Source organism: Rhinopithecus bieti, unplaced genomic scaffold, assembly GCF_001698545.2.
Source record: "Rhinopithecus bieti isolate Rb0 unplaced genomic scaffold, ASM169854v2 scaffold_3043, whole genome shotgun sequence".
Lineage (NCBI taxonomy): Eukaryota > Metazoa > Chordata > Mammalia > Primates > Cercopithecidae > Rhinopithecus > Rhinopithecus bieti.
Window position 1 is genome coordinate 2,762,518 of NW_016804580.1, and position 26,817 is coordinate 2,789,334.

General features: G+C 39.9%; 1 protein-coding gene across 9 annotated transcripts in view; it reads left to right on the forward strand.

Annotated features, from left to right (window-relative positions):
- Positions 1-26,817, forward strand: part of CACNB2 (calcium voltage-gated channel auxiliary subunit beta 2) — a 424,156-nt gene that overhangs the window by 382,821 nt on the left and 14,518 nt on the right. For 4 of the 9 annotated variants that reach the window (XM_017869210.1, XM_017869211.1, XM_017869215.1 and 1 more), the window contains 4 exons: positions 5,771-5,847; positions 13,508-13,641; positions 17,660-17,740; positions 18,239-18,297. In XM_017869210.1, coding sequence (XP_017724699.1) covers positions 5,771-5,847; positions 13,508-13,641; positions 17,660-17,740; positions 18,239-18,297 — 351 coding nt within the window. Of the gene's footprint in view, positions 1-5,770; positions 5,848-13,507; positions 13,642-13,782; positions 13,803-14,257; positions 14,320-17,659; positions 17,741-18,238; positions 18,298-26,817 lie in introns of all 9 variants that reach the window. The other 5 variants (XM_017869213.1, XM_017869216.1, XM_017869217.1 and 2 more) reach the window with 2 other exon arrangements.

A 26,817-nucleotide genomic window follows, 5' to 3' on the forward strand; every position in this document is an offset into this window, starting at 1 on the left:
ACAGATGTCAAGTGTTTGCATAATACTTAGATTATACCACTATCTGTGTACTGTTGTCTGCTGTATTCTATATCCTTTATTATGTATTAACAAGGAGGCTGGTGATATGGTTTATTGATAGCATCACAAATCTTGCATTTTCCTGCATTTAAAAAACTTCAATCCAGCACCTGATTTTCATCCTATTTGGGGAAGTATCAAATTATTATCATTAATGGAAAGAGCTAAGGTCACAGAGTATTAAATCCAGGCTCCAGTGCAGAGGAAATTATGAAACCTTAATCGTTTACTGAAAAATAGTCTGGCACAGAATAGCCCTGGTGACTAATCCCACTGTCTGTAGCTGCCTGGTGTGGCTAGGAGATGTTTGGGAGATGACAGTCTCAGACATCATCAGGAAATGGCAGCTTTTGTCATCTGTTCGTTTCATTTTCACCTGAGAAACTCAATTTTCAGTTCTACCCACTGTTAAGCACTTAAAGAGAAGCAAAGTATGAAACAAGTTAAAACTGCCTGTGCAGATGGCAATTAGATGAGTTATGTAAGAAGCTGGGGCTGAATAATCACTCCTAGGATTTGTGAGGTTGTCTGCCCCTCTCTAAAAGAATCGCTAGAAAGCCTTCTTATACACGTACTGAATTTTACATGGAATCATACGCAGACAGGTCTAGGGATGCAGCATGCCTCTCCCTATGTGAAAGGATGGGACATGGGCAAGGCCTTTCTTAAATGTGAATCGCTGGATTTCTGTTTTCTCCATCTTACATCTTATTTGTTTATCTAAGCAAATCCCTTTGTCAGTGATAATACTTTAACGTTAGCAAGTATTTTTTTCAAGCATCAGCAGATGAGTGAAACAGAATATGCTTTGTGGTTTGGAACACCCATCCTCATTAACTGGCTTTTTATAATTGTCAAGTTCATTTAGTTCAGATGGATTCCTCTGTGTTTTGAGACCTCCACCCCAGAACTGACTTTCATTAATTCCTGGGTTATTGAGAGCGCTCGGATGGTGAGATGCATTCAGTCATATAAAAGTAGAGGCGTGCATAAAAAAGAACAAGATTGGCTGGGCGCGGTGGCTCATGCCTGTAATCCCAGAACTTTGGGAGGCTGAGGCAGACGGATCACCTGAGGTCAGGAGTTCAAGACCACCCTGGCCAACATGTTGAAACCCCATCTCTACTAAAAATACAAAAATTAGCCGGGTGTGGTGTTGGGCACCTGTAATCCCAGCTACTCAGGAGACTGAGGCAGGAGAATTACTTGAATCCGGGGGGTGGAGGTTGCAGTGAGCCCAGATCGTGCCATTGCACTCCAGCCTGGGCAACAGAGTGAGACTCCATCTCAAAAAAAAAAAAAAAAAAGAACAAGATCATGTCCTTTGCAGCAAACTGGATGGAGCTGGAGGCCATTATTCCAAGCGAACTAACACAGGAATAGAAAACCAAATATGGGGACCGGGCGCAGTGGCTCACACCTGTAATCCCAGCACTTTGGGAGGCTGAGGTGGGCGAATCACAAGGTTAAGAGATTGAGACCATTCTGGGCAACATGGTGAAACCCCATCTCTACTAAAAAAAAAAACACAAAAATTAGCTGGGCATGGTGGCATGCGCCTGTAGTCCCAGCTACTTGAGAAGTTGAGGCAGGAGAATCGCTTGAACCCTGGAGGCGGAGGTTGAAGTGAGCCAAGATCGCGCCACTACACTCCCGCCTGGCGACAGAGCGAGGCTCCATCTCAAAAAAACAAAAACAAACAAACAAAGAAAAACAAATACTGCATGTTCTCACTTGTAAGTGAGAGCTAAACATTGAGAACATACGGACATCAGGAAGGGAACACTGGACACTGGGGACTACTTGAGGGTGAAGGATGCGAGGAGGGTGAGGATCATAAAAACCACCTCCTGGTGTGTTATGTTCATTATCTGGGTGACAAAATAATCTGTACACCAAATCCCTGTGACATGCAATTTACCTGTGTAACAAACCTGGACATGTACCATTATTATCATTAGCAGCAGTAAATTATTCATTAGGCTAACATATATATAATGCATATTTTATATGCAGTATTAAACTTTTGTTGAAAATGCATTTCTTAATGAGAAAAAAAAGTGGAGGCATGTAGATAAACAACGCATGTGCATTTTGCCTGCAGGGTGTTTGAAGACCCGATAGTATTCTTTTAATTCTTAATGTTCCATTGGCCTTATTTTGTGTTTTCCTACCCTCTGTATTGAAAATGGTACCATAATACTAGTTAATAAAACCTTATGGCCAGGCATGGTGGCTCATGCCTGTAATCCCAGCACTTTGGGAGGCCAAAGCAGGTGGATCACTTGAGGCCAGGAGTTCGAGATCAGCCTGGCCAACATGGTGAAACCCCGTCTCTACTAAAAGTACAAAACTAGCTGGGCGTGGTGGTGCATGCCTGTAATCCCAGCTACTCAGGAGCCTGAGGTATGAAAATCACTTGAACTTGGAAGGCAAAGGTTGCAGTGAGCCGAGATCATGTTCCAACCTGGGCGACAGTGAAACTCCGTCTGAAAAAACAAACAAACAAAAAACCACCTTATATGGAAAAATGTTGTTGTAATAGGGTGTAGACATTGCTCTTATCAACTAGGCAGTATATAGTTTGTTGAGGTTTGAAGTTATCCCAGCTGGGGATGTTTTGTTTTAGTTAGGACAATTCAACATTTTTCAGAATTTTCTTGTCAAATCACTTGAGAAAGGGGTTCCAAGATAAAATAAATTTAGGATAGTTCTAGGTAATAGAAAGTTACTTTAGGATTTTTCAGAGCCTTTTAATGTGATCATGGACACTGAATCTCTGGTGGAATGGGAATTTTTAAAAGTATTTACTAAAATTACTTTCTCATCAAAACTCCTCTGGTTGATGTCTTAGGAAGAGTGTTTTGTAGAATGCATTTTGGAAAATTTGGGATGGATTTTTACAGAGGCAGGCTTGTGTCTTTTTCTGCCTCTTCATACAGAAACTAAGAAATGAGAACAACTTCAAAGGGAGTAGAAATTTTTCCCAAAATTGTTAGAGAAATGTAATCTCCTATGTCTCCCAAATGGGCTTGCCTAGGCTAACATTAGTGCTCCACTCATCTTTATAAGGACCTGTGGGAGCAGTGGGTATTAGATCTTACAGGTCACAGATGAGAAAACAGGTTAAGAGAAGTTAGAGAACTTGACCAAGGTCGCAGAGCTAGTAAGCGTCAGAACCAAGATGGCAACCTGACCTCCATGCTGTACAGACTTCCATGCTGTACAGACTTCCATGCTGTACTGCAAATGAAGGAGCCAGGTCTTGCCAGGCACAGCAAGCCCAGGACAAATGGTTATTGCCATCTGTTATTATTTGCTTTATTAGATACGTTGTTTTGCTCTTGCATTTTTTTCCTTAGGATTCTGAGTTATCTGTATTTGAGGGAATGTAACATCTCAGAACTTATTCCAGAGAACTAGGTTACCGTTTCTTACAGCCATGTATCTTTTTCTTTGATTTTCTTCATTTTATTTTGTCTCAAGATTTTTGCCTAAGTGTATGAAAATACTTTTACTTGCTTTCACAGGTTTTTACATTTCTCTCCTTTTTTTTAGTCTCACTCTGTGCCCAGGCTTGAGTGCAGTGGCGCAATCTGGGCTCACTGCAACCTCCACTCCCGGGTTCAAGTGATTCTCCTGCCTCAGTCTCTCTCCTGCCTCTCTCTCTGTAGCTGGGAATACAGGCACGCGCCACCATGCCCAGCTAATTTTTGTATTTTTAGTAGATACAGGGTTTCACTGTGTGGGCCAGGCTGGTCTCAAACTCCCAGCCTCAGGTGATCCACCCACCTCAGCCTCCCAGAGTGTTGGGATTACAGGCATGAGCCACTGTGCCGGCCTCTCCTAACATTTTAAATGCAGTTTTGTTTTGAGGACATAACCAGAATCTGGCAGTCTTTAAAAACTCTGATACAGAAATTATAAAAATTGACAGAACTCAATGGAAATGGAATTGGGGTAAAATTCAAGAACTTGGCATTTTAATAGAATTAAAAGTCAAGGACAAATCTGCATCCTAGCCATTGTCACCGTTTGCAGTATTTGTCACAATTTTATATAACTCAAATAATATGTGGCTGTTACTAAAATTCAAAGGAAATATAAAACCCATGAACTTGAACTGAAATTAGACTTAGTACTTCAGAAAAAAAAAAAAAAAAAAAAACTTCTGGGAAAAAAAATGTTTTGGTCTTGGTAATAGGTCCTGTATAACTGCCAGAAACTGCTTTTATAAATATCACTTGTCATTAATTTCACATACTGTCTGATGCCCTTACTAAATGTATTTGAGTATTTCTTAAGAACCTAAAAAGATATAAAGCCCTCTTGCTAATTGCCTAATAAAGTTTTTGATGTTTATGCATAAAAATGCTAGAACAGTAGCAATAACATTCAGCCTGTTACTGATACTTTAATAAAGCTTTTATTTTCATATTAATATTTACATAAGCAAATATTGCCCTTTGATGCATAAACGCTGTAGCAGATTCTTTCAACTAGACCCTGGCTTGGCCATAATAATAAACATTAGGCAGTGAGATCATTTTGCCCAAATTTAAAATGTTCTTCTCATCTTCATCTGAGAGAGGGGTCATTCAGTAACATGTTATTTAGCATGCCAGTATGCTGCTGAAAAACATAAATGCTCTTGTTCTAATATTAACTCCCAATGTTTCTGAGACACTGAAGTTTATCTTACATCAAACTTTCGAATTTGGTAGTTCTCAAATGTATGATGTTCAGATTATTCCTAAATTAACCAAGTTTCATTCTCCATGTGAGTCATGCTTGAGAAATATTCTGGGTACTATCTGATGACTACATCATATCATATTCTGTTTAGTCGTGTCTCTTCGTGTGTCTTTTAGTGGTTGGCAAGTTTTCATGTGGCTCTGTTGTTCTTTGATAGGTTGCTCATAAAAGCTTGGGTGCTTTCAATCTTAGTATACTATTAATAAAATAAGCCTAAAACAGAGGAGCTGCAACCAAACAAGAAGGAAATATTAATCTTGGGTGTTAGCCTTAAGGTTCTATGCATCACCTCTGAGGGTCTCTAAAATAAAAAGCAAAATAAATCTGTACAGTTTCGCTATCTGTGATCTGGGCAGATAACTTGAGGGCTGCAGAAATTACACTGGTTCTCTTCCATTCTCTCAAGGCCTTTTAAAATTAAACCTTGGCCGGGCGCGGTGGCTCAAGCCTGTAATCCCAGCACTTTGGGAGGCCGAGACGGGCGGATCATGAGGTCAGGAGATCGAGACCATCCTGGCTAATACGGTGAAACCCCGTCTCTACTAAAAAATACAAAAAACTAGCCGGGCGACGAGGCGGGCGCCTGTAGTCCCAGCTACTCGGGAGGCTGAGACAGGAGAATGGCGTGAACCCGGGAGGCGGAGCTTGCAGTGAGCTGAGAGCCGGCCACTGCACTCCAGCCTGGGCGGCAGAGCAAGACTCCGTCTCAAAAAAAAAAATAAAATAAAATAAAATAAAATAAAATTAAACCTTCAATTTGAAATCAGAGACCATCATGTGCCTATTTCAAGTACTCCAGGAATCTCCACTGGGAAATATTGTTTTCTTCCTTAAATGAAAGATAAATTTAAAGTTGAATAAAAACACAATGAATTATCATGTTTATTAAGTAATATAAACGTTTGAGGATCTGAAATAAGTGTCAGATTTAATAGAAATTTTTGCTTTACTCCAGTAAATCAGGAGGAAATTCATCATCCAGTTTGGGTGACATAGTACCTAGTTCCAGAAAATCAACACCTCCATCGTCTGGTAAGTAGGTGATAAATGCTGAATAATACATACTGCACTTCATGCTTTCCTCAGTGCTATCCAGTTTTGTGAATTTACATATACACTGAATCACTGTGTTAACCCTACAGACATTAAAAGGAATGAGAAGCAAGCATGCCCTTTTGGAGTTACAAACAATATGGGGAAATGTTTTTTTCTGGCTGGAAAAAAAAGTATGTCAAAGTGTTTACTCTACAGTGCTGTAGATGATCAAAGTGATTAAGGTATTTAACTTTTTTATTTTTTTTGAGACAGAGTCTCACTCTGTTGCCCAGGCTGGAGTGCAGTAGCATGATCTCGGCTCACGCTCGGCTAATTTTTGTATTTTTTGTAGAGATGGAATTTCACCATGTTGCCCAGGCTGGTCTCAAACTCGTGAGTTCAAGCGATCCACGTACCTCAGCCTCTCAAAGTGCTGGGTTTACAGATGTGAGCCGCCGCACCCAGCCATATTTAACCTTTAATCCCTAGTCTCTGTGATGGCGCTTGTCATGGGCAGTAAATGGGTGAATACTTGCCAACAACCATAGCACAATGTGAGATAGAATCTTAACATTAAATAGAAGGATAAAAGCTTTAGAAAGGTAAGGAACAGAGAGTAAATTGAAGACAGAGGATTGGCCTGCCATGGGCTCTACCAGAGAAGTTCTGTGGAAGACACAGACAAGAAGTATAGAAAAAAGAGGAAAACGTTTGTGGGAAGAGTAACTACTGTTGTCTTTCCAAAGCGATGGGTTCATCCTAATGGTTGCTGGATAAAATAAAGCACACCTACTTAAATTTGAATTTCAGATAATAATTTACTAGTTTAAGTACATATTGCATGGGGCATACTTACACTAAAAATGTATGGAACATACTTATATTAAAACATTGTTTTAAATTCAGATTTAACTGCATTTATATTTGCTAAATCTGGGAACTCTCCTATTCTGTGTAGAACTTGGAATTCTATATACACAGGAGACCAATGATTTGAATTGCAAAAAAAGCACATGATCAGTATCTCAGTTTGTTAAGAGAATTGTACTTGGGAATCAGAGTAAGATTGTAAAGGTTGGCTGCCAGGGCGTTTCAGCAAAATGATACTGTGTGTGATTTCTAGAAAGCTGGAAATGGGACGAGATAAAAAAACAGAGTTGCACAACTATGGAAAAAGCAAGGAACTAGTCACACAGTGACGGAGGTGCTTCAAGGACAAGATTTCTCTGTTACTGATAATCAGCTTCATTCCTGAATGATGGTAGCCTCTAGAGACCAATTAAGGACTTCTTAGCAAAAACTACAGGATTTTTTTTTTAAGAGAAGGGGTCTGACTATGTTGCCCAGGCTGGTCTTAAAACTCCTGGGTTCAAGGGATCCTCTTCCTCAGCCTCCTAAACTGCTGGGATAACAGGCATGCACCACCATGCCCAGCCATTAGCAAACTAAGATACTGATCATGGGCTTTCTTTGCAATTCAAACCATTGGTCTCCTGTTTATTTGGAATTCCCAGTTCTACACAGTAATATAGGACTTTTTAAGTGAGCAAAATCTGAGCACAATAAATTGTTTTATTTATTGCTTTAGGAAGCAAATTAATTCAAAACCTACCTACTTATAACTTGAAGCAAGCAATTCTAAGATGCTCAAAATTAAGTAAAATAGTACGCATGAAATGAAAATGAAAGCCTCTGTAGGTATTATGTGAAGCTTATACCTTCCCTTGACAATTAAGGAGCCCCTGAATCCACAAAGGAAGGGAGGCGTATCCTGCTCCTTCTCAAATGTGTGAAGTTGCAGGGATTCCTATATAAACCTTACACTCTTCTTACATATCTCAAAGACAATTTCAGTGATTTCTAGGGACTGCTACTAGGCTCCTAAAATGGAAAAAGACTATGTCACCTTGCGATAAAGCAGCAGTTCTGCCTGCAAATGTCAGCCTCACTTCTTTCTATATATCAGAAAAATTCTTCCATCCCTCCAGCCATATTGTAGCCCTCCAGTGGTTTTGGCAACACAGATGCTCCTACACTTATGATAGAGATACATCTCAATAAGCCCTTCATACGTGGAAAATATCGTAACTCAAAATGCACTTAACATGTGGACAGACCCAGTAAAAAGCCCTAAGTCGAACCATCGTAAAGTTCAGACATTCCTTGACTTCTGATGAGGTTATGTCCTGAAAAATTCATAATAAGCTTGCACAATCTTGAGTTGAACCATTGTATGTCAAGGACCGTCTGTATAATGAAAGGAGGTGCATGCATTTTGAAGAACAAGTTCATATACTTGTAAAATAACATTCCATTTTGTAGGCAGATGTTTGACATTACTAAAAGTAAAGTTCCATGAAGAGTGTAATATTTAAAAAGGTGATTTAAATGTTCACCAAGGTTTTGTAGAGATACACCAACTTTCAAGTGACTTTTCTGGTGACTGAGTCAATTGGAGCTATAACCAACTACAAAATGTATAATAAGCATATCAGGACTCTGACATAATTTTTATATCAATAGCTCAACTGATTTAAAGGAAACCTTCAGAGAGCTCTAAAGAGTTCTCCCAATCCACCTCCAGGCACAACTGCTCCAGCTATCAAGTGTGGATGGGCCTGGAATGATCATTTTCATCTTGTTTCTAGAGGTCCTGTCTACTATTCCCCTCACCCATTGCCAGACCAAAGAATATAAGTATCTGCCTAAAGTATATAGGTTTGGATGCTGTCAAGAACTTGGAAAATTTCCCACTTGACATCTAGGCAATGGTGTCATAGCCAGTTGCAGAACACATACATTGCACCCACATACATGTGCATACATACGTCTCAACCCCAAGCTCTGCTTAACTTGACCCAAGCCTTTAAGACCTAAACTTAAATTTAAAAACAATGTGCTGGGTGCCATGGCTCACGCCTGTAATCCCAGCACTTTGGGAGGCTGAGGCAGGAGGATCACTTGAGCCCAGGAGTTCAAGACCAGCCTGGACAATGTAGTGAGGCCCAGTTTCTTTAAAAAAAAAATTAGCTGGGTATGGTGGTGTGTGCCTGTAGTCCCGGCTCCTTGGGAGGCTGAGGTAGGAGGTTCACTTGAGTATAGGAGGTTGCGGCTACAGTGAGCCATGATTATGTCACTGCACTCCAGCCTGGGCAACAGAGGGAGACCCTGTCTTAGATAGATAGATAGATAGATAGATAGATAGATAGATAGATAGATAGATAGATAGAATGTTCCCAAGGCTTTCTATCACTAAAAATAATAATCTATATGCTAGTGAGGAATGAGACTTTTCAAATATATGAAAGCAGTTCTTTCCAAGTAAATACTAATGTTTGTTAAAGTATGGAAATAGAAGTATGAAATTTAAAAAAGTTAACATCTCTCATAAAAAGGAGAACCATCCGAGTCTAATAAAATGCATGTAGCCAAACAGATTTGAAAATGCTTCTTAACTGTCTTGGTAAGTTTCTATAGTATGTTTTGAAAGTCACCACATGTTTCAGAATTCTACATATTTCAGAATGAACTCAAGATGTTTTTAGACCTGAGTTAACCAAATGTCAGAACTAGTAAATTATAGAAAGTTCTCAATTTGGATTTCCAGTCCTCATGTCCAGATACAGGTAAATTTCAAACCTGACTCAGGCTATGTGTGTGGAAAGCCAAACACCTGGGCAATGTTGCAGCCAAAGATTTATGCATTTCCACCTTCTTCATTTTTTTTGAGATGGAGTCTCACTGTCACCCAGGCTGGAGTGCAGTGGCACAATCTCAGCTCACTGCAACCTCCACCTCCCAGGTTCAAGTGATTCTCTCACCTCAGCATCCAAAGTAGCTGGGATTACAGGCACCGGCCACCACACCTGGCTAATTTTTGTACTGTTAGTAGAGACAGCGTTTTACCATGTTGGCTAGGCTGGTCTTGAACTCCCGACCGCAGGTGCTCTGCCCACCTTGGCCTCCCAAACTGCTGGGATTACAGGCATGAGCCACCACGCCCAGCCTCACCCTTTCTTTAAAAAACAAAAATACACCTGATGATCACAGGAGGCTAGATTCAATGGGCAAATCACAAAATCCAACTCATGAACGTGACCATCCCAGGGTCCTGTAAATTCTGACATCTAATTGGTTATCTTTAATTTTAGAAAAGCCCTCAAAGGGTACTGTCCCTTGAATGTGGTCTTTATAAGCCCAATAAAAGATGAGAAAGATAAATCATATGGGAATTTACCACCAGAAAGGAAACTCTTGATTTTGGTTAACATGTATTGTAGGAATAATGAAATCCTGACCCAGATCTTGTCCTTCATATCCAGGAAAGTGCTAACAACATGCTGCTTGAGTTGAGATTCAAGGAAAACCATTCCTGAAGACTTTTCTAAGATTCTTTCCTGGCTTATACCATTCCATAAGCCCCATTAGGAAACTTTCCTATATGAACAAAGGATTAGCTATAGGATGGTATACAAGTCAGCATTGGTTAGACCCCTAGGCACATTTTATGTTTTCCCTACATACCACATGCTAAACCTCTTAGGTTTAGCACATCAGTATGCATAGATGGGGCAAAGAAGAGACATACTACTTACTATGTTAAGTCTACCTATTTGGAATTAATTCAGTCCATTATTACCTTCTTTTGATAGAAAATCATACCTCCTGCATTATGCAAGCAATAACTGATATTTGAATAGTGTACAAACAGTGGCAGGTATTCACTCCATCACAGGTTTCCTACCTAATCAAATGAAAAGGGATAATAAGAGATCCTAGTTTTCAAACGGCTGGTATTTAATATCCATAACAACTTCAAAACCGAAAAATAATGTGATGCCTGTCAGATGATCTCCCATCCTTTGAAAAGGTTAGAACTGTTTTGAGCAGTTCAGCTTGTGTATCACAGGGAATGGTAGCTGTATTGTAACACCAAGCTGTCTGTTATTTCAAAGTGGTAATTTGTTCCTTCCTTCAATCTAAATGTACCGTGGTTTTTGTTAGAGAGCTAACATGTATAATGTGATGCTTTCCTGGGGTGAGTAAATTTTTTTTCTTCTCCTTGACTGATTCTTAATCATAGAATAATTTTCTAGCTAGCCCAGCTCTACGATGTCATCCTGAATCCTGACACCAAGGACATGACCCCATTCAGGATGTAAAGGGAACTGAAAGAGGGCACCCTGATTGAGAAGGGACTTCGCCTGGATGGGCAGTGTGGTATAGGGACGGTTACAGGCTCACTTTGGTGGGCAGTGTGGTATACAGAGGGTTATAGACTCACACAGGAGGAGTAGGTCTGAATCCTGTCTGCTGAGTTTTTGCCAAGAACAAGTCCCTTAAATTTTGAGTTTTTTAATCTTAAAAATAAGAGCATTGAAGTTGATCTTTCAAGTATTTCCATCTCTGATTCTGCAGTTGATAAAATTCTGTAGCTATTACGGTTGCACGTGGAAGCATTTTGTAAAATTTGAAGTGAGATTACGCATCTTATTTTCTTGTAACACTTTTTAAGTGCTGTATTTTCAGGTGGAACAAGGAGAAAAGTAAAAGCATGTCAAGCACCAAAGCTAAACCCTTCATTTTACAGATGAGGAAACCAGTGGCATACCCTCCTGAGTCCTCGTGCCCTTTCACTCTGCCTCTTTTGTTAAACCCAGTGGCTTTGCATAAGTCGCCAGAAGTCTTCCAGTGTCATTTTATTAGACTGATTTAATTCGGATATCTTGGGTCCCAGTGTTTTCCCATTAGTCTTTATCAGCCTAAAATCGTTTTAATCCTGTCCCTCCTGGAGCCCTCCCTGAATCATTGGCCTTGTGTATGACTCCTTTGCATTGACTGGATTGAGAATTTTCCATTCTCTCTTTCTCTCAAATGTCTGTTGCAATTTTAGGGAAACTTTTCACACTGTCCTTAATTTTACATAAAATCTGCAAAAGAAAATCTGTTTTGCACATTGTATTGTTGGTGCAAATGTAATTGCGGTTTTGGACCATGGATTTTGAATCATAACTAGGCTCAAATACATCTTTATTAATCAAAATAGGAACCATTACAATCAACACATTTTTGCCAATGAGAAATAAGTTTGTTTATTCCTGTAGCATAAAAATCTGTGCTTTGGGATTCGGTAAACTCTTGGAAAGCATTTTCTGCATCCTGCTGGTTGTGGAAGCATTTTCTCTGCAAAAAGTTGTCGAGATGCTTGAAGAAGTGGCAGTCGGTTGGCGAGAGGTCAGGTGAATATGGCGGATGAGGCAAAATTCCGTAGCCCAATTCATTCAACTTTTGAAGTGCTGGTTGTGCAATGTGCAGTTGGGAGTTGTCATGGAGAAGAATTGGGCCCTTTCTGTTGACCGACGCTGGCTACAGGCGTTCTAGTTTTCGGTGCATCTCATCCATCTGCTGAGCGTACTTCTCAGATATAATGTTTTCGCTGGGATTCAGAAAGCTGTAGTGGATCAGACTGGCAGCACACCACCAAACAGTGACCATGACCTTTCTTTTTTTTTTGGTGCAAGTTTGGCTTTGGGAAGTGCTTTGGAGCTTCTCAGTCCAACAGCTGAGCTGGTTGTCACTGGTTGTCATATAAAATCCAATTTTTGTCACCTGTCACAATCCGATTGAGAAATGGTTCATTGTTGTTGCATAAAATAAGAGAAGATGACTCTTCCAAACAACAATTTTTTTTTGGCTCAGCTCATAGGGCACCCACTTATCGAGTTTTTTCACCTTTCTAATTTGCTTCAAATGCAGAACGACCATAGAATGGTCGATGTTGAATTCTTCAGCAACTTCTCGTGCAGTTGTAAGAGAATCAGCTTTGATGATTGCTCTCGAGTAGTCGTTGTCAACTTCCAATGGTCAGCCACTCTGCTCTTCATCTTCAAGGCTCTCTTCTCCTTTGCAAAGCTTCTTGAACCACCACTGCACTGTACGTTCATTAGCAGCTCCTGGGCCAGATGCATTGTTGATATTGCAAGCTGTCCCCACTGCTTTACGACCCATTTTGAACTAGAATAAGAAAGTCACTCAAATTCGCTTTTTGTCTGACATCATTTCCATAGTCTAAAATACACATAAACAGCAAGTAATAAGTCATTAGCAAAAAATGCATAACGCGAGAAATGCCCATTAAAATTATGTATAACATAACCACATTTATTTAAGAATGTATCCCAATATCAAATGGCAAATTCCAACAATGCAAAAACCGCAGTTACTTTTGCATTCACCTATAGTAAAGGTTTTCAAAGTAGTCACTTGTTATCTCAAAGCTGGTTTAAGATATTGTAAGATCTGAAGTCAAATGTTCTGTACTGCACCTTTATACAGTTGATACAGAGAATATCAACATTATATTTGAAACTACAGATTTAAAATGTTTCTCTGAAAATATTCAAGAGATCTAGCATGAAACTGATTCATTCAAGCAAACGGGTTATAAGGGTATCTTTCAGTTTCATTAGATTTGATTACCTTGCATTCTTAACGTGCTTTACCTTTAAATTTTATTTTCTTTGCATACTGTGTTGCGTATTCATGATAGTTTTTTTTTTAAACTATGGCTAGTTTTATTTGCTTTCATTTTATTTTCTTTATAACCTATTTTTCCTCTCCTGTCCACCTGATTTTTGAACTGTTTGTCTGTATATAGCTGTAGACATAGATGCTACTGGCTTAGATGCAGAAGAAAATGATATTCCAGCAAACCACCGCTCCCCTAAACCCAGTGCAAACAGTGTAACGTCACCCCACTCCAAAGAGAAACGAATGCCCTTCTTTAAGAAGGTAACATTAACTTCCAAGCTCCCATTGTCCACCTGCTCAACTGCACTGCGTCACATTTCTAGTCCTGTTGACTGTCTGCGTCCTTTGACAAGCCAATAACGTGCATGCTCTGTTATTTGTTTCTTTTCCACGCTGCTGTAGCTAAGCAGAAGCAGAAATCGGTAAGTTTACATTGACATAAGCTGTGTTTATCCTGCCACTGGCATCATTAGCATTAATTCCCACAGTTGTATTAAATACAATCATTTCTGTCCCAAGCAAAGAACTTATCAACAGCTAATTGAGTTCATGCATTTCAAACCAACTAAATTCAGGGAGTGACCTGTGAAAACACTATTACAGTACTTATCCTTTTTGATGGAATAATATCTACCACCAAGGGAATTTGCTTCAACATTCAAGGATGTCAAACACCGACAGCTCCATATAATGCACCTAAACTGTGCATGCTTATTCTGTCTGTCTGTCTCTTTCTTTTATCCAGAAATTTAACTTATGATCAAACATATTAAAGCAGTTATTAAACTCTGACTTATGATATCCAGATACATAGCTTGTACTAAACAAAAGTATTCAAGTTTTAATTTAGTCAGTATTTAAACTTCTAATCCACTAGGTGCAAAATCTGCAGATGAACAAGACCAGTGGAAAACTGCAGGCTTGTTTTGGCGGTTTACTGTGAGTTTTTCCTATTGTCATATATAAATATTCTCCCGATGTTCTTGCCTTCTCCATCAGTCAGATTTTAGCATCTCACCCATTGGACAGTGCAGCCGGTGGTCATGCGTAGAGCCTTTGCCATTGGCCATCCAAGATGCTACACAGTAAGGCTCCTTGTCCCCTAAATGGAAACTATAGGGTATTTCTGAGCTCTCGTTACTTCAGACAAAGCCTGTTTCCTCTTACCTATTTTGTAGCCTTATAGCATGATTTTTTAAGGACCACTACCCTCCCCCCAAATTTCCCTTTTATTTCCCTCTTTTACCCGTCAGTTTCTACAGCTACCATGCTGTCTTTTAGAGTCATACTAATGTCGCCAAGTCTGGCAAAACCGCGGATATATTCTCACACTCAGATGTGATGTCAAGTCTGTCTATCCTCTGCCCTCAAACTCTCCACATAATGAACACTTTTCCTCTGCAAACAAGTATTTTGGTTTGTGGAGGAACTCTAAAGTCATTAATGAGGTGTCAGATACTGAACTGTAAAGTTGGCATTTTTGAATCAACTATGACTACTTTAATAAGGGAAAACTTCAGCACTCCAGACAAAATTTGCAACACTTGGAAATTTGCGTTAACACAGAAAGCCTCAGCTTGATGTTCATCCACAACAGTGGGCCCATCTCTAAGGTCTGATCTTCTTGTTATAGCTAAAGCTTGCAGCCAAGTGACTAACAGTGTCCATCATTCAGAAGCTTAGAAAATTGGTTTTCTAAGCAAGACATTCTGGACTTGACAGAGCAGGAATGTGAACTAAAACCATGTTTGTCAAGATAGGTTTTTGAAGTTTGCTTACCTTTAAATTCTAAAACTTTAAAAACGTTTATCACAATTTTTTTCAATAATTTGAGCAGGCAGGGAGCAATGACTCACACCTGTAATCCCAGCACTTTGGGTGACTGAGGCAGGTGAATCACCTGTGGTCAGGAGTTTGAGACCAGCCTGGCCAACATGGTGAAACCCCGTCTCTGCTAAAAATACAAAAAATTAACCTGGTATGGTGGCAGGCACCTGTAATCCCAGCTACTTGGGAGGATGAGGCAGAAGAATTGCTTGAACCTGGAAGGCAGAGATTGCAGTGAGCCGAGATCGTGCCACTGCACTCCAGCCTGGGCAACAGAGCTAGACAACTCTGTCTCCCCCTCCCCCCCCCGAAAAAAAAGTCAGCTAAATAGGGTTAACAGGAAAGAGTAGATAAAAATGATGGTGTCATTCTTCATAGCAGGAACACAGGGCACAACGCACCAATATTCCATCAAATAAGGTAATTTCTGTAGCTACCCTATTGATTAAGAAGCCGATTGATTACCAGCAATGGGTGACCCTTTGCTAGTTGGAAGTTATAGATCGAAGGAACCAAAGACCTATCAAACACTGGGCCACTTCAGAATTAAAGTCTTGAGATAAAATTTCTTGGTAGCTGTTACTAAAATGCAGGAAATTTACATTCCTAATCTCAACAGTGGAAAAGGTGTTCTTACACTGCATAGTTATAAGGACTTGGCTTCTCAACATTTTCAGTATGATCCCAGGTGGTAGACATGAAATAACTTAAGAAATATGCTTATGATGCCTTCGGCACTGGTATTCATTCTTCTTATGTTATTGATAATGTGGTTAAAATCAATGTAGAATTCAAAAGCAAAACAATGGCCTAAGATTCAATGAGAAGATCGTTTTCTGTGTTTTAGGTTGCTTTTAGAGTGATGCTTGTGTGGTATGTGTGCTGTCACTATATTATGTTTGTCTTGTTTTTTTTTTTTCTGTTCCAAACTGTATTCTACCTTGATTATGTCAATTAAAATGAATTCTGAATGCTAGATGAAATTTTAGGCAGTGAAATTTGACAGCATAGTCATGGTAATATTTTTCTCCCCTCTGATTATATCGTCTATGACTGCGGGTGAAATCTCAGATGGAAGCTTTTGAATTTGAAACGCTTTTTAATTCCCCCCTGAGGCAATGTGAATTCAAATGAAGCCAGAAAAGTTCGTAATGGGCAATTTTAAGCAACAATAAAATGTTCTTGAGTGATGGGCAGATGGAAAAATGACATTCATATCTGCACATCAGTGTATTGATTTCTTAAAATCGTTTACAGAACATTTTTCTGTTGGTGTGTGTCATTCTCAAGTTATATTTTTTGACACTCCTTAGCCAGGAAGATTCATATAGCAATGATTTGCTTATCCCTGTGTCTAAGGCCATATCGCTCTTCTGCATTCTTTTTTAAAAAGTCATCTTTGGGTCAATTTAATATTTTATGCTATCAAAAGAGTCAATTTTAATATAAACCAATTAGCTGTTAGTTAATTTTTGAAAGATGTTATTTAGCCATTTTATTTGAAGCAATTAACCTGAAAAGTGTTGATAGTTCTAGAAATTGCTACAAAATTTAGCTCCTCCCCTCTTATTGAAAAGAAATTACTGCAGAAAGACATGATTTGTTATCTAACGGAAACACTACTTTTGAGAATCTCAAAACTACTTTTGAGAATCATATTAGATACGCACATTGATAATGAACCTTTTGAGACCACTAGAGCATGGTTGAATATATTATTATACATTAATCACCTACCCTCGAAGACACATAAACCTTACCTTTGAAGTACCAAGGTATAGAAACCAAAAAAATCCAAAAGCATTGATCTCTAAGCTGTGAGCAGGGATCATGATTACTGTTTACTAGAATAAGCATGCATGCTTATTTACACTCTCGCAATAAAATAGAATTTTGACAGTAGTGAGTGAGAGTTACAATATTTTGAGAGTAGGTAAAAAGTATTGGTAGTGAGCGTTACAATATTTTGAAATTAGGTTTCACACAGGTAAGACAAACACGTAAGATGCAAAGGTAATGAAATCTTTCTTTCCTCTGTAATTAACCATATTAGGTCTAATCACTACAACTCTTTAGAAAATTCAAATGCAGCCAAAAAGCAATATTAACTTCTAGTCAAGCCTAAAGCACCTATCTTGCATGAGGCATGTTTCTCTTTGTTCTATCAACTAGTTTTTGTTCAAAAGCAGCATCTCTTGCTTTAGGAATGAATAGGTCTGTAGCATTTCTTGAGATGAGCAAGAAAACTCTAGACAACATTAACTTGAAACTTTAGGAAAATGAACCCACCAATCTGTGATTGGGTTTACGTAGAAAAGAGACAGGTGGGGGAAAAAAAAAGTCTGGAAAGCCAGTGCCTCATATTACAGAGTTCAGAAAGAGTACCTTATACATAAAATATTTATGTTCCACCTGCCTGTGAAACGTCTAAAAGCCTCTCCTCTCTCTGCAGACAGAGCACACTCCTCCATATGATGTGGTACCTTCCATGAGACCAGTGGTCCTAGTAGGCCCTTCTCTGAAGGGCTATGAGGTGGGTAGCAAGCCTTCAACAGGAAGCTTGACTTTTGCATGCTTAACTTCTTTGATGCTGCCTCCTACTCCTGACCCTCTCTCTGAATTTTACAGCTTAAGGAGCCAACTTTAGAGCTTAGAGAGCTCATAGCAGCAAAGCATGTTGTTCTGCAAGCTGTGGAATACACTGCTTCGTCCTTTTTCTGTTTTGTTTACCTGGCTGTTGCTTTGAAGATTTCTGCTAGCTGCAATGTACTCAGTCCAGGAAATAGTGTCAAATGGAGACCGACTGAAACCACTTGCAGTGTTATTTGTCCCTAAAATATCATGATAAGTTCAGTTTAATTGTCATTGCATCAGAACTCAGAAGCAAAAAAATGCGGGGCAACCTCATACTGCCACTCTTTCCAAATGCAAAGCTCAGGTTTTCAAGTGTTCCTAAGAGAAGTAAAATTATTTTATCATCATTAGTAATTTTTTTTGGTCGTATCTTAATTTATTCCTTGCTCAATTGCAGGTCACAGATATGATGCAAAAAGCGCTGTTTGATTTTTTAAAACACAGATTTGAAGGGCGGTGAGTATTTTAGCATATTGGGTTTTGTGGATTTTATCTTAAAGATGGCAAAACCCTGGTGGGACAGGCATGTGATTCCAAGAGAAAATGGCCCTCTGATGTCTATACGATGACAGGAAATAAGTTTCACTCAATTTAATCTGATTCAATCAATATTTATCATATTTGCTTTGTACATCCTTAACCCTTGATGTCTAGTTCCTGTACCTGCACCCATAAGCTGACCTTGGGCAGGACACCACTGGCCGGTCTCATCCTCAATTCATGGTCAACTGGCCCTCTATTGCTGCCCACTATTTAGAGATCGCACTAAATATCCCTTTTCTGTTCAATTTTCCACTCTTCTAAAAGACTTCTGTGTCATCTCCCCCTCCTTAAAGCTCTGCTAACCCCTTCTCATCTCACGATTCCCCCAGTGAACTTGCTTCCCTGTGTCATTGAGAAAATAAAGGCAAATGGAGGAGGACATGCAGGCATTTCCACAACCCCGCCTGTGGAGTTGCATGTTTGCCTGGATGCTCTGCTTTATCTCCAATGACTATGTTCCCAGCAAGGGCCAACCCACCATGTGGGTACTGGATCTCATTCCCCATCCCCTCTCTGCTAGAAGTATCCATACACAGCCGTAATCATCCTTTGCTCTCTTCTCATCAGTATTTCCTGTTCTAATGGAAACTCTATCACCATGTAAAAATGTTACTTCCTCTCACATTTGACCTCATATTGCTCTAGGTGTGTCATTTTTTTTTTTTTCTTTTCTTTATAGGAAGAGTCCTTGAAAGAACTGAGTGTACTGGCTTTCCTTCCACTTTCTTCAGCCTACCCCAGTGATGTTTTCAACCACACCACTCAGCTAAACTAGTCAAGATCACCCACATCCTTCACATTGCTAAATTCAGGGATAAATTTTCAGCCAGAGTCTTACTTGACCATGAACAATAGTTGACATGGTGGATTATTCCATCCTCTTTGAAATACTTTTATTTGTTTGGTTTCTGGAACCACACTTTTCTGGTTTTCCTTCTGTCACACTGACTACTCCTTTCTCTGCTTGGCTGGTACTTCCTCATCAACTGGAAATCTTGGACAGCCCAGGGCTAAATTCTTTGATGTCTTTTATCTACATTCCTTTAGTGATTTCATTCAGCATCAGATTTTTAAATTCCATTCCTTTGCCAGTCTTTCCTCTAAATTCTAGACCCATGTATACAATTGCCTATTCATTATCACTACTAAGATGTCTAATGGACTTTTCAAATGTAACCTCCCCCAAAACCTACTCCTCCCATGGTCTTCCCTATCTCAATTAATGGCTTCTTTATCTTTCAGTCCCAAGACCCTTCAGCCCAGATCATTATCCTTGACTGTTCTTTCTCTGTTATATTTCACATGCAAATGCTGTTGTCTGTATCTCCAAAATATATTCAGAATCGAAGCCCTTCTCACACATCCTCTGCCACCATTTTGGTCTGAGACATCTTCATCTCTTCCCTGGGTCGTTGCAACAGCCTCCCGCCTCATCTCCTTGCTTCTGTGGTTGTTTCCTTAAAGACTGTGCTCAGGTCAGCTGCTGCATGACCCTGTTAAGATGTGAGCTAGTGCTCACCACTCCTTTACTCAAAACCATCCAATGACTTCTTTTTTTCTGAGTAGAAACCAAAGTCCTACAGTGGCCTATCTGACCTCCTATGGTCTATTCTTCCACACACCCTTACCTAGACTTTCTCTTGCTGCTCTTCCCTCGCTCATTCTCACCCTGCCGTACTTACTCTGTTGCTGTTCTATGAGTGTTCTAGAGAGATTACACAATCACCTCAGGGCCTTGGCACTTTGCGGTTCCTTTTGCAGGAACACTTTTCCCTCAGATATTCTTCTTGGTATAAGTGCATACACGTATGCACACATGCACACATTCGTTCTGTATCCTTTCCCTGACTTTGTTTTCTAGTGCTCTTTTATGTATTTCCAGTACTATTTTTGTTTACTGTCATTCTCCCATAACTAGACGATAAACTCCATGAGGGCAGGGTTTGAGAATGTTTTGTGAACTGTTGTGTTCTCAGTGCCTGGAGCAGTACTCAACATGAGCAGTGGCCAGATGAATTTTGAATGAACGTCTGCTGCGTAATCTCTGCTAGAGAAATGTGGAGATGGTGAAGCCAGTCTCTGCCTATGAAGAGCTCTCATGGAAACCATAAATTGAAACCTGTAGCAGTAACACTGAATATAAGTAAAAGGGCAACCTGGTATATGCATGCATAAGGTACAGAGAGCATAAAGGGAGGTGTAATTAACACCAACTTAAGGACATCCACATCCTGGAAGAGTTTTTAAATGGCGCCTAAGATTTGACCAAATGGATTACAGGGGAGAGAAGGGTATGTTTAGCAGATGGTATATAGTGTGTGAAGGTTTTGAAGTATGACACAGCATTATGTGTAAGGCAACTCACACCCAGATCTTAAGGACCTGGGCAAGGAGTGACTGTTAACAAACCCAAGGGTCATATCTAGTGTGTCACGCCAATGGGCTTGGACTTAATCCTTTCTCTCTCCTCCTCTTCCCCCATCACTATTCAACTTGCCTCAGTAAATATTTATTGAGTATATTCTGTGTGCCAGGCATTGTGAGGAGCAAAAATAGATAAGGGCCTTGGCTTTGTGAAGCTTAAAGTCTATTGAAAGTCAGTCTTGAATCAAATAATTGATGGGTGCCATTATTGAATGTTAAGCCAGCTCCTGAAGCATCAAAGACATGACTAGAGTCCAAAATGGAAACCTCAAAGTTTAAGAGTAGCTTATTACAGGGGACCTGGAACATACAGGGCTAGTGTATATTTCTGTATTTTTAACCAGATAAATGCAGTGCTTCTCTTCTCCACATTCCTTTCCTCCTCCCATCCTAACAACGCAACTACAATAGATCAGGACTCCCCAACCCCCAGGTCACGGATCAGTACTGGTCCATGGCCTGTTAGGGGCCACACCGCAGGGTGAGTGGCAGGGGAGTGAGCAAAGTTTCATCTGTATTTACAGCCACTCCTCATCACTCACACATTACTGCCTGAGCTCAGCCTCTTGTCAGATCATCAGCGGCATCAGATTCTCATAGGAGCACAAACTGTACTGTGAACTGTGCATGCAAAGGATCTAGGTTACACGCTCCTTAGGAGAGTCTAATGTCTGGTGTTCTTTCACGGTCTCCCATCAACCTCAGAAGGGACCATCTAGTTGCAGGAAAACAAGCTCAGGCTCCCACTGATTCTACATTAGGGTGAGTTGTAGAATCATTTCATTATCTATTCCGATGTAATAATAATAGAAAGTGCACAATAAATGTAATGTGCTTGAATCATCCCCAAACCATCTCCCCGTTCCTACTGAACCGGTCCATGGAAAAATTGTCTTTCGTGAAACTGGCCCCTGGTGCCAAAAAGGTTGGGGACCGCTGCAGTAGCTAGTATTTGTTGGTTTCAGGATTCTTTTACATTTCTTAGTATAGTACTTTCTTTCTAGACCACACCTACTACTACAACCATTTCTAATTTATATTGACTTTTGGCAGGGGAGGCAAGGGCAGAAGGGAAACTTTTGTAGGAGGACAAGTGTTGTTAGTAAGTGACCAAGCAGGCTGGGCACAGTGGCTCACGCCTGTAATCCCAGCACTTTGGGAGGTGGGTGGATCACGAGGTCAGGTGTTCGAGACCAGCTTGGCCAACATGGTGAAACCCTGTCTCTACTAAAAATACAAAAATTAGCTGGGCGCGTTGGTGGGTGACTGTAGTCCCCACTACTTGGGAGGCTGAGGCAGGAGAATTACTTGAACCCGGGAGGCGGACGTTGCAGTGAGCCAAGATCATGCCACTGCACTCCAGCCTGGGCAACGGAGTGAGACTCCGTCTCAAAAACCAAAAACAAAACAAAACAACAACAAAAAAAGTGATCAGGCAAAGAACTGAAAGGAAAGAATGAGGAAAACAAAAACCATTATAAGTTTCAAGGTATGAAAAGGCTTTATAATCAAGGACTTCATAACCAAATATTCCTAATTAGATTTTTTAATTTTCCATATCTTTAAGAAATATTTTTTCAGTTTGTGCCAGGAAAATAGAACCTTTAGCTTGGACCAAGGCTACTAGACACTGGCCAAGTATAAAAGGCGTACCTCTAATCTGCTCCATTTAGCTTTTGTTTCTTTATCCTTGGCTCTGTCATTTATCACAATTTGGAATTGTCAACATGAGCCTGAACACTAAAAAAATTCTGCTAACAAAGGCATTGTGTTTTCCATGCCTGAGTCAACCCACTGCCCTTTCCTAAATGCCAAAGATGGGGAAATGGGATGGAATTTCCTGGATTACTACTTGTACTTAAACCTGAGTAAGTTTTGAACTTGGAAGACACATTCCAGCCAGAGAGGGTGGATTTTGGACCCATGTTCAAGTGTATCAACCATCCAGATTGGTTTTATTTAGGAAACAGATGAACAAAATATCTCAAAGTATCTGTTTTTTCTAGCCAGAATTAATTTCCGTATGGTTTAATAGACCTGTCTTGGCTCATCTTGACTTATAGAGGCTGGGATTCAATATTCTAGCCCTGTTGTCCCCAGTTAACAGTCTTCAGAGGAAGAAACGAGTCCATAAGGCAGAATTTAAAAGCCATGTACAAATTTAACATTTTTACCCATGGCAGGACATCTAGAGTAACTGAATTATTGACTGTCTTTGCTTTTAGCAAGGCGAGACAGCAGTAGAGGATGAAAATTCATCAAAAGCATCAGGTGTGTATGCACACATGACATTCTAAAAGAGAAAAATGAATTACTCCTTAATCATCTATTAAATAAGCTAAATTTATTTATTATTTTTTTTAAAGTTTAAGCCCAAGAGGAGAAAATATGAAAGGAAATGTTAGTTATGGAAAAGGTTCTAGGTAGTCAAGAATTCCTTTTCTTTTCTGAAACCCACTCATATTCATTTGCAGAAGCCCTGGGGGGTTGTGAGAATCACATTCTGGTTAAGTAGTGTCAGTGTGTCAGATCAAAGAAGAAATAAATCATCCTCCTCCTGTTGTGTGTAATAAAGTAGCCCATTTAAAACTGGATTCACAGTCACCAACTGTGTCATGTAAACAAAGCAATCTTCAGATTCACCTTGTAGGATGGTGACAGGTAAATTAACAAGGAAATTGAGAACAAGAAGGAAAGCTACCTGGGATAAAGTCAAGTTTTTTTTTTTTGTTGTTGTTTTTTCTTCAGTGACTTTCAAAACATCAGCAATCAGCCCTGAAGTGTTTGGAATGCATACTGAATTGCTATAGGGATAAATATACCATTGCCAGAATCTTCTGCAGTACAGTCTTACTAGAAATCAATAATCCCAGGGCTGGGCGCAATGGCTCTCACCTGTAATCCCAGCACTTTGAGAGGCTGAGGCAGGCAGATCACTTGAGGCCAGGAGTTTGAGACCAGCCTGACCAACATGGTGAAACCTGTCTCTACTAAAAGTACAAAAATTAGCTGGGTGCAGTCGTGGGAACCTATAATCCCAGCTACTCAGGAGGCTGAGGCAGGAGAATCGCCTGAACCCAGGAGGCGGAGGTTGCACTGAGCCAAGGTTGTGCCACTGCACTCTAGCCTGGGTGATAGAGCGAGACTCTGTCTTTAAAAAAAAAAAAAAAAAAAATTTAAGCAAATGTAAAAAGTTGTTTATCTCATGGAAACCACGAGGAAAATACACAAGAAAAAGTACATTAGGCTGGGTGCAGTGGTTCACACCTGTAATCCCAGCACTTTAGGAGGCCAAGGGAGGAGGACTGCTTGAGCTCAGAAGTTTGAGACCAGCCTGGGCAACATAATGAGACCCTGTTTCTACTAAAAAAAAAAAAAAAAAAAAAAAAAAAAAAAGAGAGAAATTAGGTGTGGTGGCATGCACCAGTAGTCCCAGCTACTTGGGAGGCTAAGCCAGGGGGATCACTTGAGCCTGGGAGGTTGAGGCTGCAGTGAGCTGTGATCACACCCTTGCACTCCAGCCTGGGTGACAGTGAGATGCTGTCTAAACACACACACACACACACATATTATATGACACAGTTCATTTGACTATTATTTACATAATTACAGTAAATATTAAATATGGAGCCAGTCAAAATTACAGTTTGTCTATTTGAATCTCTCTGGGACATTCTAGCCTGCTGCAGTCTAGACCGTTTCTCTCTGTGCTGGGTGTCATTCTGGAACATTCTGTTATGTCCTTGGGGATTCCTTTCACCTTTCTTTTGGGTTGAAGCTCCTCTTTCCCAGATCCCTTGATTTCTTTCAAGCTTTACTGTCATTTGAGTCAAAAACCTTCTCCAGTCATTTCCCTAGGAAGGGTACGTCCATGTTTTTTTCAATAGCCTGCATGTTTACAAACCTTTCTGTTTAATTGCTAGTTTAAATGCTTATGGAATTCTGATTGAAATAGTTTTCCCTTCAAATGTTGAAGCCTTTTTTCTCCATTATCTTCTGGCCTCCATTGTTGCTTTGAGAAGTACAAAGCATTCTAGTGCTTGACCCTTTGGGACCTGTCTTTTTCCTCTGAAACCTTATGGGTTTCTCTTTGTCCCCAGTGTTATGAAATTTATAAAAATACGTCTTGATGTGGATCTTTCAACCCGTGTGCTGGACCCTTTCAATTTGGAAAATCAGACCCTTAATTCTGGAATTAATTCTTTATTTTCTTTCCTCTGTCTTCTTTATTATCTTTTTTTCTGAACTCCTGTAATTTGGAATTTGAACCTCTTGGGTGAGCTCTATTTTTCTTACCTTTCTCCTCCGGTCTTCCAACTCTTTTTTGTTTTACCCTTTGGAGATGTTACCTTTCTTTTAACCCTTCTTTTGATTTTTTTTCTATTTCTATTATCATAATATTTCCAAAAGCTCTTATTCTAAGTCTTTAAATATAAATTTGTTCTAGTTTCATAGATAAAACCATCTCTTAGTTTTTAACTATGAATAATTGTCATAGTTTATTTTTCTGTTTGTTTTGGTCTCTCATGTTAGAGGTTTTCTGAAGATGCCTGAAAAACAGTCCTGTGCTCGAATTTTAAAATAAGGCATAAAATAATTAATCAGAAGTTCTGTGCTCATAGGCGGAGCTTGTCAACTTTGTGTTTCTGTGTATGGCAATCTTGCTAGACAATTTACATAGGAAACCTCCAATATCATTATCTTTGGGTCTTTACTCTTTGGCAGTCAGATTCCCCAGAGAAGAATCTTCCATTCTGACCCCTGGGGATATAAATATAAGCCTGGCTACCAAAATTGTACAATGAGGAAAAAGGCTGAAGACTCAACATTCAGAATCCTTTCTTTTGCATCCAGTATTCCCTGCTCCTGTTCTGTCTAGGGTCTCCTGGTCAGAGGCCCTCTTGTACTGCCTGCAAGGTGACAAATCTAGGGTCTTGTACCACACAGGAAAAGAACTGTCACCTGGCTATTTCGTATTGTGAAGGGGCAGTGGACGGCTGTAACTGAAACAGACTTTTAAACCAAACCTTTCCTTTTCGCCCCACCTTCATTCGCTACCTTCTTTAGAAATATTGTGAGCCTTCAGTTTTGCTTCACAGCTTTTTCCTACTGCTGACTTGAATATTCAGCTTTCTCCAGTCTAAGTCATTTGCTATTTCCAGCTCCCAAATTTTGTTGCTCTCATTTCTACCTTACCTAAAATGATACTCCCAATTCATTATTGTCTCTCATAATACCCTGTATGTTCTTTCCACAACAATCATCATCTTTAATTATTTTCCTTTATTATTTATCTCTGCCACTAGACCATTAGCTCTCTGAGGGAAAACTGGTTCTTATTTATTCTTCATGCCTATCATAGCACTGAACTATGGCACAGAGGCTAGGAATATAGGGTCAGGAGTCTGGGTTCAAATCCCAGTTCTCCCACTTAATAAGTACATACCCTTGGATAAATAATCTCTCTGTGGTTCTCATTCTTCATCAGCAACAGTGGGATAATAATAAATGTTTCTCCTAGAGCTTTTTGGATGATTTAGTAATTCAAATAAAGTGTTTAGTACTTATCTGACACTTGTAAGCAACCAATAAATGCAATGTAAAGCAGGTGCAGGACAGGGCCAGGCGCGGTGGCTAACACCTGTAATCCCAGCACGTTGGAAGGCTGAGGTAGGTGGATGACTTGAGGCCAGGAATTCAAGACCAGCCTGGCCAACATAGTGAAACCCCCTCTCTACTAAAAATACAAAAAGTAGCCAGGTGTGGTGGCACACATGTGTAATCCCAGCTACTCCAGAGGCTGAGGCAGGAGAATCACCTGGATCTGGGAGGTGGAGATTGCAGTGAGCCGAGAACACGCCACTGCATTGCAGCCTGAGCAGCCTGGGCGAGACTCTGTCTCAAAACAAACAAACAAAAAACAAAGTAAGGCAGGTGTAAGATAAACAGAAATGAATAAGTCAAAAGAAAAGAAAATGGCCGGGTGCGGTGGCTCAAGCCTGTAATCNC